This window comes from Balearica regulorum, chromosome 2 (assembly GCF_011004875.1).
Source record: "Balearica regulorum gibbericeps isolate bBalReg1 chromosome 2, bBalReg1.pri, whole genome shotgun sequence".
NCBI lineage: Eukaryota > Metazoa > Chordata > Aves > Gruiformes > Gruidae > Balearica > Balearica regulorum.
The window spans coordinates 147116243-147129887 of NC_046185.1; the positions used below are offsets into that span (position 1 = coordinate 147116243).

Consider the following 13645-nt stretch of genomic DNA (forward strand, 5'->3'; position numbering starts at 1 on the left):
TATTCTCTCTGTCATTCTCTTCTCTTCCTCTCCCTTCCTTTCTTGTTCTTGTTTTCTCCCTATTTCTATCTGGACAACTTCTATGTATTTCATCATTTAAAGATGCTCCAGTGGATTTGACCGTCACCGGCAAGATTGGGTAGACAGTGGCTGCCCTGAAGAGGTATGTAGTAGTTTACATCTTCAGCCCATCAGAGGCCATTTATATACTTAAGATGCTTTTGATTAATTTCCTCATATTATGAAGCATGATTTCAAGGCAAAGACATGCTATATTTATCTTTATCATTCAGTGGAAATGCTGTAAGGCATAATAAACAAAAATAGGCTGAGCAATTTCACTCCCTATTTCAGGGAATAAAATGGACACAAAATAAAAAATTTATCTCTGAGAAAATACTTTAAATAAAAAATAAAAATACCAGAAAGCCTGCCCCAAAACAATGTCCCTGCACTGTTTTTCTCTTAGATCTCTGACTCTTGCCAGAAAAGGGGAAGAAATTGTGATGTTCCTCACCTTAGAAAACCCTCTGCCAGCATAGTCTTAAGTGAAAAACAGGCATTCAATGTCTTGCATTTTGGTTATGAAATATAGCCAAATCATTTAGTACAGAAGAAATTACATACATGAATTCAAAGATATTAAAACAAACCCACAAACATCTATGAGGCATTTGGATGTCCTTTCCTGGGGAGGCAGTGAGAGAACAAGATATCTGACTGTGGTAGTGGTAGACAGTCAAAGAGGGACCATGGGCCTCCTCTAAAAGAGGTACTCGAGCTACTCCTGCACCACAGCCATTCATTTTCAAGACACATATATAAATGTATTACTGCTGGTTCTGTCCCAATGTCCTCCCTTTATAAGGCTTTTTGGTTTGAGGGTTCTGTTCTGTTGTTAGTTTTTTCATTTGGGTAGTGTGGTAATAGGAACAAATTAATTTATGACACTTTTAATCTCCTGATGGCCATAAAAAAACAGTTACTTTTCCATTTTGGCTGAAAGGGATAAATTCTGTCATGAGTTTCTGCAACATAGTCTTTCCAAAATGTGATGTCAGGTGAAACTGAGGGCAAAATGTAGCCCCAAGTGTCTAGTTAGAAAAGCACATTCTGTTTTATTCTCGGTAGAAGCAAAGATAAGTAATGATATAAATCCAGTCTGACGGAAGAAATTTTTTTTCTTATAACTGTAATTGCAAAATAACTGCATCCTATATACTGCCTTGTTACATGGACTTGAAGCTTCTGCTTTGCAGTTTGTAAACTGATGATTTCAGAATGGAATTTCTGTGAGATTTTTTGTCTGCAGAGGACAACCTTTTCAAGAACTTAAGATAAAAGTTACTGGGAGTATTTGTTGTTATAGTGCACAACCTTTGTGTTGCTTTAATCCAGATTATAATTAGCTAGGACTCACTTGTGCCTGTAGGTGAAGTGATCCAGTGACAGTAGCATCCCATTCTGCTTCTCCCTTCTTGTTTCAACTCAACTAATGCTCCAAGGCTTAGTACATGATCTGAGAGGAAAATATCGATACGCTAAGTGTATCTGAGAAACTAATAGTTTGATTTGCACAGTTTTAGGCTACTTGATTGCTGCTTACAGTCCAGCTTTCAGGCTCTATGGAGTAGAAGCAACAGCTTGCTTGGCATCTTCCAGAATGATGCCTGAGCTGACTGCTGGAGTTCAATGAAGGATCAATAATTAGCACACAGAGGTTAATTTTAGATGCATTCATTCAAGAGGATGAATAATGAGGATTCTCATAGTAATGTTTCCTTTTTTGTAGTATAGATTTTGAGCTAAATTTCAATTAAATTGCATCAGTGAAATTAACAGTGGTTTTCAAGCTAAAATATGAAGAAATTTAAAGAATACTGCAGGTATTGATACCTTTTTTAACGTAATACGTTGTTTCTTGTAAAACAAAGGACAATAAAATACCCATATATATTAAAAGAAAGACAACACCCACTGGGTTTTGACAGCCAGATCTCAGTAAAATGAACAGGCTTTGCGGGATTCCACTTCTCATTAAAATGAATGGGGACAGCAGGAGCTACAGGCAGTTCCCGTGTTTGCTGCTAGTTAATTGGATGTATTTTCCTGCAAAACTGTGTGATCCATAAAAGAAAATATTCATTACACTTGCAGAATTTTAAAAGTGTCCAGAATTTTTTTTAAAAAAAAGGCTCAAGATTTGTATCAAAATATTTGCCCATGAAAATAAAAGTTAAATTATTATATGAGGGTGAATATTATTTATGGTGTGATAATATGATATAATATATGTTTATTATATTTATAGTTTTTCTTTTATAATATTTCTATTTTATATAATGATTGTTACATACACATATAATATGTGAAATTTTAATATTATATAAAATTAATAGGCATATAATGAATGTGTTGCTCTATAGTGTGGTATTCTATAGGTTGAATACATGCACTCATTTTACACATATTCTTCCGTGATAACTGCATGTAAAGCCTAATTAAATGCTCCATTTAAGTATACATTACTCACTATGAAGAACTACGCTTTAATTCCCACGTGTCTTTTTTAACATGTGTTATGGCACCCATGCCAATGGCAGTGAGCATTCACAATAGAAGAGTTAAAATTTGAATGATAATCTTAGATGTTAAAATCTGCTTGGGGGAAATAACATGTTTGACATTCAGGGATGACTTTGAAGCCTTGTCATTAACAATTGAGTGTTGTAAGTTTTGCAGCTAAAGGAAAAATCTATGTTGCTGAATGCTGTGTAGAGCACTTCAAAGGAAGAAAATAAAAATAAAAAAAAATAAAAAGCTCTTGAAATTCCTTGATTTAGTGTTTCCATTTTCATTCTTTTTATCCTGACAGCTTGTCCATGCTTAAATTCTTCATTCAGTGACAGTCTCCACTGAGAATTAATTTTCTCTTCTTTGTTTTTGTTGTTTCCCAACAGTCAAAAGATAAGATTTGTGAGAAGAATATAGATACTGAAACACCTCCGTACTCCACCACCACCCTTCTGCCAACAACCACAAAATTCAGAGTTTTAACAACCACCAGAGGATCCACAACTTCCCACCTGCCAACCAGCCTGCCCACAGAAGGTGAAGTGTATACACTGCATTATTCAATAGTGCAAATATGTCATTTACAAGTCTAAAAGAAGTTTATTTCCTTTAAGTATGTGTTTGTGTTGACCTTTTCTCTTTGGGGCAGTGGGCGGAGTGGGGAATTGCAGTCAAGGCAATATCTGCTACTGCTTTTGAATTGCAACTTGCTGTCCTCCAGGATGAGCCCTGGAGGAGGGGGCAGTGCCGGGGGCACGCAGACAAGCCAGGAAGACTTCTGGAGAACTTGTGGTTACAATGAGCCGTTTGTGGTTCTTTAACCATCCGGCCACAGTCCAAAACCTGTTGAAATAGTAGATGGAGATGGCCCTGCTAAAGTTAGTGAAGAAACTTCTGTCACAGATGTAATGAATTTTGAATCCCTTTGGGTATTCTATTTAGCCAGGTGAAAATTAGAGATAACCCAAATTAAAAATATTTTTGAAATTTTCCTGTTTACTTTTTTTCAGTCACTTGACACTGTTCTTTTCATGTAGTGCTCACTGTTGTAAAATAGTTTCTATAGGCTTCTGAACCGAATTACCTGGGTAAGCAACGCTGTGTCAGTTCTCACCCTTGTTCCACTTGTGACTGAGATATCCTGCTTTCCTGCTTCTGGGGAAAGTTCAGCTGGTATAAAAGCTAACCCAGATTAATCAAATAGTATCTTAGGGGGCAGGGGGAGTGATCTGTTGGAATTGCATGTTAACACAAGAAAAGGTACCAGGTACAGGCAGATTTTTTAAGTGGCCTGTGACAGGAAAATTTGAACTGAAGGCATTTCAAGGTGGGAATCTACTGATAAGAAGAAAGGCTGGGTTTGTTTGCAGAAAGAGAAATTTAGAAATTGTTGGTGCAGGATTGGGACTGTATTAGCAGCATTATTCCCTGGCATTTTTTTCATTAAACCTCAAAACAAAAAGAGGAATATGGAAATAAATAAGATTTAAAACTGGCAGACCTTTTCATGATTCTTAGAAGAGGAACTAAGTAATCGTTTCATTTTATTGTCATATGTTGGTTCATATAGTCCTTAATATGATAGAATGCTCAAGCTGTGTATGAACATGTAACACAAATGAATTATTTGTAAGTATTATGAGACAGACCGTTATTTACCAGTATTTAAATCCTTCTTTGCACTGTAACACTCTCATAAATGTTTTTTTAGTAGTAAGGAACTAAAGTGTTGCTCAGTATAAGTATGAACCCACAATCTAATTCTCATTAAGTTGAATACGAAATAATTTTCTAATTGTGAAATTTCTTTGATGTTAGAAAGTCATTCCTAAAATTACTCGACCTAGAAAAATGCATTTTCCTACCACTGACTTTGAATTTCTTTTATAGATGACACCAAGATAGCACTGCACCTAAAAGACAATGGAGGTAAGAGATTATTTTTTTGTCTGTAAATAATGTCAGTAGTTTGTCAAATTATACTCCACTGAACTTCATTAATCAAAATCAGATTGTAGAAATAGCTTTTACCACACTCTCAAGGGACTTCAGCCTTCCACATCTATGTTGAAGAGCAGCAGGGCAAATAAGCTTAGCAACTGCTTAGTAAATTAAACATTTACAACTCTCTTTAAAACTCTTTAATAAAACAGCAGGTTTAATTAGCTTCCAATTATGGACATATTAAGTAAATTTTAACTGTATTAATACAATTATAATAATTATTATAATAATACAGTATTATTTAACTGTATTAACAGAGGATATGATGCTAGTTCTAAATAATAATATTGTGTTATAAACTTATTCACAGTACTGAATTATTTCACGATATTTTGTTAATAAACATATCCATTTTATATCGGGGTCTGTACTAGCAGAGATCTGATATTTCTCCATGCATATTCCCTGTGCAAGTTAATAAGATCACCTTGTCTTAGCGATAAAGGCCTTTGTTAAATGAAGCTCTGCAGGGGACTGCTTTTGTCATCTTCTTTGTGGGTTCAAGGACTGAGACCCGAGGTTTGTTCCTCCTCCCTTTGAAGTTGATGAGAATTTTTCTATTAGTTAGACTAGGACTCAGTTATTAGATGTAGGCTGCGTCTGTATTCACTGCCGATGTAGAGCTTGCTGAGGAGAAACGGGAGATTTAGGTTGATTTCTGCAGGCTTAGGAATGGTCTATCAAAGCAGAGGATAATTTGCTGAGCAAATTGAAATAAATTATATTTCCACTGATATAAAGGGGAGTATTATTGGCTCTGATTGCCTTTCCTCCAGGCAGGGAGTACGGAGCTTCCCGAGGGGTAGGGGAACCAACAGCAAGTATGGCAGCAGGCTCGGGCAGGGTGCAGGGTGAGTCCAGCAGCTCAGGGATGGCAGCCAGGGTCAGCCGCAGACTAGAGACCATCAGCTGAGTCTGCTGTGATGAAGCGGGCCCGGGATCAAGGCAGGAAGCCAGGTTGGCAACGCAAGGCTGGGAGCAGTAAGGGAGCAAGAGAGGCACAGCAGTCAGCAGCACAGCTCAGGCAAGGACCAGAGGAATCAGGTCCCGTCAGCACTCCCAGAGAAGGTGAGGCATGAACCAGGTCCATACAAGGAGTCCTCTCAGCAGCAACAAGAGATGGGGCCAGAGGTAAGACTACAACACAGCTCTGAGGTCTGTCCAAGGAGACATGGTCAGGGACAGGACTGAAGACAAGCTACCTTTAGCACAGATCCAAGGTTTGTCCAGGAGACAAAATCAAAGATGGGCCTGACTACCAGTTTACCTACAGCATAGGACTTGAGCTTATCTGGAGTCCCCAGTCCTGGGGGCAGAGGTCAGGACAGCTGAAGCATCGTGGTCTCTCAGGAACCTCACAGAAAATTGTTTAAGTTTTGGAAAAACACAGCGTGCAGATGCCACTTAGCATTTTGGTCTGTTTTCCTGTCATTTGTTTTTCAGTAATATTCAGCTGTTATTTTCTCTACCCCTCAAATTAGAGATCTGCTCGCTCCACAGGAGGCGGTTGCCATCCCCTTCCTCGCCAGTCGCTCCTCTGTCATTTTGCTGTCACTAACCACAGCATAGCTGGTCACATGCAGTACTGGGAATGAATTGTCCATTTGCTGGCAGTGTTGTTGTTTGACATGGCTTTGACACTTAAGTGGTTCCTTGGAAGAAGGTCATCTATAAACTAAGGGTGGTACTTTTAGACATTTTGTCTACAGCAATGCCCCTGAACCTTTCTTTCTCTTATTCTTCTTGAAATCAAATTGCTGTTTAGTTTGCTGTGAGAAGTGCTTCAGTGCTCTTAAAGATCAGTAGAGAAGGTGAATCAGTTAGCACTTCACTCTCCTGTTTCGTGTGTGCTCTGTACACATGCTCTGCTCTGCGAGCCATTGCCTGGGACCAGGCAGCTCTCCACCTTGAGCATCTCATGTACAGCTCAGAATAGTATGCTGTTATACGAAAAATAATTCAAAAGGTGGGCTTTAGAAGACACATTCCAGATTTCTTTTGGTTTGGGAATTGCAACAGGATTATTTTTTCACTTGTCTACTCTTTGGCCAAGATCTGAAAAGAAAAACCCTGTGAAAGCAAGCGAGGGATGGCTGTGGCCTGCTTGGTAGAGTGAGGTGGTAGGGTTTGTGGCATCACTTATCTTAAATATAGAAAGTCCATTTCTGCGCAGAAAGCCACTGCATTTTAGAAGGACAAACCGGCACCTGATGTGATTATTCATTTTCCTTGAGCTGTTTCTTTTATTCTTGAAATTTTAAAGAAAGAAACTGACTTCAAACAACATGGAAGCAAAGCAACACACCAGGATTTCTCATTCACACAGTAAACGTAGCTTTTAATCTGCAAAGTTCTTTTTGATGAATCTTCAATTATGCATTGAATTTTCCAGTGACCCCTAGATTAAGCTCAGATAAAACCTCTGCAGCCGCAGGCGCATTCTTTGATTCTCTGTGATTTGTCAGCCTTTCATAAAGAGTAGATTATTTCAGGTCACGAATACAGGGTCTTTACTTTCTCACACTAGATCCTTTAAAACTCTAATGAAAGGAAACCTTTTATAATGGAAAACCAAAGCTATATTGGATCAATGATGGCCTATAACTTTATGTGTCCTTGGATGATAGCAGTCAATATCTGGTTAGGTACAATAAAAGGATTCTATAGAAATTCTGCATCTCACCTCTGCCTGGAACTTTTGAACCAAATATTGTAAGGCAACAACTAAATTTAAATTAAATTTTGAATTCAGGTCAAACTGCTTTGACCTTTTAATTATATGAGAAAAATCACCTGCAAGTTAGTGATGTAATTCACCCACAATCTTATGTGGCATATTTTAACATACATTTCAAATTTGCTTATTTCTGTTTCTTCTATCTTCCTTCTTCCTTCATAGACATGATGAATGCCTAATACATACATGCCTAAACCGTTTTAAAATACAGCTGACATGCCGTCACATTTTTGTTAAATCTTAATTCTCTTTAAAATAACAAGCATTTTGTAAGTTTTAAGATATGTCCAGCACTACAAATGTATATTTTTGCTACTAGTTGCAGTTTCTGTTGTGTTTTTAATTTTTCTTATAACACAATGCAGCTAAGCAGTTTAAAAGCCCAATTTTTCATAAAAATTGTAAGCACTTGGCTGTGGTTATACAGTGTAATGCAGCATTTTCCTGTTGAGAACCCTTTGGTGGTTGATTTAGACAATTGGCCAGCACATCTAGACATTTTATTTGACCTTTTTAGGCACCTTATTTTGATGGTTTGATTGCTCTGAGTCCCTCTCAATCCTTCAGCTTTATAACTCAATAGAAAAGTGCATGTGTGTTTGACAGTGTCAGAGAAACTGCTACACTTCTCGTTCATCAAAACCTACAGAAATAACTGTTACAAAAAAGTAAAGCTATGCAAAAACCATCTATCTGAGAGAGAAAGGGAAAATTTATTTGTGAACAAGTCCATCCCAGCATATGTAGTGCTAGGAAATGTCTGTGCCCTGCTGCTTACACTTTGCTGTGGATTTTTTCAAAGATGGTCTAGATATGAACATTAGTTATGTACAGGATTAATGTTAGTGCTATACAGAGCTTCATTTTAGCTTGAAAGATTAGGAAACTCAGTAAGAATTGACCAAAATGCAGACCCAAGTTTGGAAAAAAGAGTACTTTTATATACCTTATATACAGTGATAAATTTACCCAAGGCTTTTTTTTAATAGTCCAATATGCCAGAATACTAGCTCCCATTAATCATCTGTCTTCTTAATTTCCCTTCAAAATTGCAGTCTGAGCTCTTCCTACTATAAAGATTCTTGAGAAATTATGGAGAAGACTTAGTCCTGTTTTTCTTGTGTACCCTGAACTCCAGCTGCAACATGTTGAGCTCTACTAGTTCATGCCTGCTAATATTCATATAACTTATTTCTTTCTAATATGTTAAGTTTCTAAATGATCCAGAAAATAAGACATATTTCAACAAAGAGACAAGCCAGCCTTTTAGGGAAAACAAATATTTTTATCATAACAAAGTTGTTATGACCACACAGTCCAAAATAGCTAACTCAAGTTAACAAGTCACTACAGATTAGCTGAGTCCTCTCCAATTTTAAAGTAAAAAAACCCATTAAATTAAAAAATGCTGAACCTAATCTTCATGGTGGTTTAAAAATGTTTTAAAGTGGACCTTATATGGGATAAGATCCACAGGATATGGCTCTGTTTTATTGTCAGGTCTTGGCCTAGCCGCAGGAAATGACCTTCCAGAGGCTTCATCTCATCTGATGTTTGCCAAAAAGCCACGAGCTCTTCTTTTTGGGCCTTTCTCATAGCCATTGGCAAGCAATAGGCAAGAGAAAGTCATTCATGTCATCCTAAAAGAAGTACCCAAAATGGGATAAGTTATAGAGGTGCCTAGCACTATCAGCTACAGAGAAAAATCTAAATGACATGCTAAGAGTGGGCGTCTTACCTGTAGGTACCCAAGGTTTCCTTACATTAGCTCTCTTCAGGGTGTCCCAGCTAATATGTTCTGTTTCCATTCCTGTCCAGAAACCTGGCAGGCCAAGATTCAAACCTCTTCTTCCACTCTTGTCTCATGAAAAAGGGAGGACTTAAGGTTTTTACCAGTATTGCAAAAATCCTGTTGAGATTAGGTTATGGATTATGTAATTATACGTTCACTTCTGTATGTTCCACTTATTCAAAACTGCTGATGTTCCCCTAAAATTGCAGGGTTCATACAATTTTAGGCAAGCAAGGATTTCCTTGGAGACAACTTGTCATAAAGTTTACTTTATCTATGCTGTACTATATGCTGTGCTTGTATATTAAAAAAAAAAAACTTATCAAGGAGCATCTTTGGAATGGTTTCAGTACTGATAGAAATAGAAGAAGACATAAAGAAAAGTATCAGAACACAGAGATAAATAAAATAGGTGGTGATGGATAGAAATGTGTTAATAGGATAAGAATATGAAGAAAGGTAGATTCAAGAAGAAAAATTAGCCAACTTGACTCTCAAATAAACCAGAAAGAGCCTTGTAAACAGAGTTTATTGGACTTTTTATACCCTTTTACTTATATTTATGTAGGGGGGAAATTCCAAAGGGAACAAATAAAATATAACTCAAATAAATCAGTGACTCTTCCCATATATTGTATTTCACACTATAGATTACAAGTTAAGAGGAAATGCTGATACATCTCCACATATTATTTTCTCTTTATCCCCAAACATTTCCAAACTGTTCCTCCTCTATCATTTCCCAGCAGTCTATTCTCAGCACTATTTAGAGACAGGTCTTGAAATATATTAGAGATCTCTCTTGTTTTCTTCAGTATGATCAAAGCATGATCAAAGTTGAACTTTAGACTAAATGCTGCTCACTGCTTTCTGCAAGTTCATCTGTAGCACTCAGAACAGGAAAGCATTATACTTAGGAAAAAGTGTGGGATCTACCATAGTACCATAGTATCTTGCTGTAAGAAACATGAAATGATGTCCCCAGTGTAACTCAAGTTCTTCCTTCTCAGGAGATCTTGTGACTTAAGGAAAGCATATAGAGACTTGCTGGTGTTCAGTATGATACTACATCAGTGCCTGCTGGCAGATATCTTACTGAAACGGAGCCTTCCAAAGCCAAGAACATAACCTTGGAAAAGCAACAGCCTCTGATATAAATATTCCTATCATCTTGTGCATCAGACACAGGAAGAAATGTATTCTACATGTTATATGCAATAGCCAGTGAACTACACGCATGTTTTTTTAAAGCAAATAGAAATGAAAAGTGCTGAACTCATCCATTCTGGCTAAAAAATAGAATGAAGGATTAATAATCTTTATTCTTAGGACATTTAAATTGGCAGCATCAATAGTGTTATTTTCAGTTCGTTTCAAGGTACTTTGGGTTGTGCTTAAATGTTGCTTAGAACAAGACAGTTGTGTCTTTTCCAGAATTTCTTGCATCTCCACTGCATCCCAGTTTTGCTGTGATCATCTTATTACAGCTATCATCACAGAAAATGAAAAAAAACACCAATCCAATCTGCAGAAAGTCAATCAAATAATGGCAAATAATCCAAACTAGTGGCACTGAAATATGTCCCCTAGAAAGAAAATCTAACTTTCTGCCTCTAGTACAAAAGGTCATTTTTACATCATATTAGGCATTATATACTACATTAGGTTAAAGAAGCATGATGTTAAAACAGTTTAGCTAAACCAGAACTATGTGTAGACACTTTGGCTTATATTGAAGTCTGACTTATACCAGTTTACTTTGTCTCTGGTTTTCTAATCCAGATATAAAATAATATACAGTATCTGCTCTTACAGTTGTCATGACTTTGCTGTAAAGGCACACATTTAACTGATTTTTGTTAAACATATATGATTTGTGGACTTCATACCAGCTCAAAGGGTTAATGTGAAAACCACGTGTAGATCTAAATGGAGATCTTATGGAGGCCTAAATGTAAGACTGGATAAAATTTTAAGACAAGGCTGCATTACTTAATGTTTTATCTTCTCATCTGCTCCTGTTGTTGTCACAGTGCTGTGGCGGTGTGACAGCTAGGGCACACAAAGCTCCTGTGATCTTCTGTCTTTTTAACTAGCTACTCTATGAGGAGTTAACCCAGTAGTTGCAGTAGGTAGCCTCCTGCAATCTTCTCTGCATTGCCCACTCATCTTTGACATCTGTGCGCATGGGTCACTGTGAAGGATGGGGAAAATGGAGGTCCAGTGAAAGACAACTAAAATAGTTGTACATGTTGCATTGAAATTGAAGTACCTGAAGTTGTTCTGTCTCCACAAGGTGGGGGAGGTATGGGGGGAAGTAACTCTGGAAGCATTAGGTAAAGCTTTAGAGAGAAACAGCCTGCTTGACCTGATGGTCTTGTGTTTGCTTTCAGTAGGGTTACGAGGAGTCAATGGGCTGGCTGAATTGAAATTCTTGTAATCAGGTTACTTTCTTCTCTTCTGGATTTAGCAATAGTCAGCTGCCTGGCCAGGCCAGATGGCGTGGTACAATATGGTACAATATAGAGCTTTGTGATTGCCATTGTTTGATGCTACTAAGTATTGTAATGGCTTAAATGGCCTCAAGCAACTCAAACTAAAATTAATACTGATGGCAACAGCTGTAGGGTTAGGTGATATTTTAGAACAGAAGAATGAAAGTCCTTAGCTAACACATTTAGAGTGCTGTCATCCTCTGAACAGAGGGATTTGATTTTAGTGCACTCTCATCCATTTGGTGCAGTAAGCAGTTGATCAGTCTTGGAGTGACTTACTGAATTGCCCTGGGTCCTACAGAAAATTGATAGCAGAGCCAGATATTGAATTCAGAATTTGTGGGTTACAATTTGTAATATTCTCACTCAAAGACCACCTTTCATTCCTTACATGCAACTGGAAACCAATTTTTAAAGCATTAGCTGAGCCATAACTTTATAAATCATCATGAAACCAAGTAAAGTGTAGCAATGGCTTAACCTCAAAATGTTAACAAATGCTAAGGGAATGAACCCACAAAAGCGAGAAAATCACACTCCATTACCATGAAGAATCTAAGTCCAGAGCAGACTGTTCCTAAAAGAGGTAGAGAGAACATTTTTATGGAGATTCCTCTGAGTCTCTGGAGAATCTTTCCAACTGTGCATTCCCTTATTCCCTCCTGCGGTCACTGTATGTAGGTCATTAATCATCTGTTCAGGAATCTGCATTAGGTACAGGAAAAAAAGCTTAGATTCGGAGAACCATATACCTGCCCCATAAAACAACCAGTCTCCTGGTAGACTCACATTCCAGATGTAAGTGGAGGCCCGAAAGAAGGGAAAAATCCAGTGGCTCTGCTGAGTTCACTGGAGGCTGTAACCCTGTGTGCTCAACTGGCCTAAACATAATGTTCTCCCTCTTTGTAGGAGAATATTAACTCAAAGTCCCAGTCATGAAAATAGGGTGATACAGCTTCCAGGCTAGAAATGACATACATAATAGGGTGGAGGGCTGGCGGAATGATCTTGGATCTGTAGGTGCAATTTAGTCCCAGACCATGCAGCAAGAGAGGATTTCGACTCCTTGGCTATCCAAAGAGCAAACACATGGAGAGGAAGCGTTGCCAAATGGCTTGTAGAGATCTCTCGTGTGGAAACGTGTCTCTCATTCATGTCCAAAAAACAGCGAAGCTGGTGAAGGGTCTAGTGCACAAGTCTTATGAGGAGTGGCTGAGGGAACTGGGGTTGTTTAGTCTGGAGAAAAGGAGGCTGAGGGGAGACCGTTTGTAAGGTCTTTGAAAATATGAACTATCATATTAAATATTCATATTAGCACACAATGATATATAATTTTAACAACAATAATGTATAAGCATGTCTTACAATCTACATTAATCAATAGATGTATTTTTATAAAGCTGGACATGCTACAGCTTCAAAATCATGGCCAATACTAAAATAGTCATTACCTAATGTGTAACGGAATGCAAGGGAAATTCTGCAGTTAACAACTAACCTATTAAAAAATGTGATGTTTGCATGGAGGTTCTGAAAATATTATCACACATTCTGTTTCTGTAATATTTAATCTATGTAATGCATACTCATAAGTAATAAAAGAGTACATAAGTCTCTACTGTAGATGTAGTTATACCTGAACCTATGTATTTTTCCAGTCTGCTTCATCAGTAGGAGATGTTTTCATGCACTTGAATCCATACCCATTTTGCCATAAAACTAAGACCATGCCAGAAACCCTGTCAACTTAATAAGCCAGCATTTCTGTACCAGTAGTGCTGCATAGATGCTGTCATACCCATGTGATAGTTTCATATTCATCTGACCAACCAGCTCAAAAAAATCATGGTTTTTGATGAACCTTAAGAATTTGTCCAATTGCTGCTAGGTGACCTAACAGCAAACATTCATTTTATCATAAAGCAATCTCGTATGAGAAGAAATTGCAGAGTTCATTCTACATCTCTTTGTGACAAATTCAGGAGTTTACCATGAAAATTCATTCATCTGGTAAAAAGAGAGAAGATAAGAACAAAGCTCAGT

General features: G+C 37.5%; 1 protein-coding gene across 1 annotated transcript in view; it reads left to right on the forward strand.

Moving 5' to 3' along the window:
* Positions 1 to 13645, forward strand: part of PLXDC2 (plexin domain containing 2) — a 278497-nt gene that overhangs the window by 246447 nt on the left and 18405 nt on the right. Inside the window, exons 10-12 of the mRNA XM_075746340.1 lie at positions 103 to 163; positions 2961 to 3111; positions 4465 to 4503. Of these exons, the coding sequence (XP_075602455.1) occupies positions 103 to 163; positions 2961 to 3111; positions 4465 to 4503 (251 nt within the window). The remainder of the gene's footprint in view (positions 1 to 102; positions 164 to 2960; positions 3112 to 4464; positions 4504 to 13645) is intronic.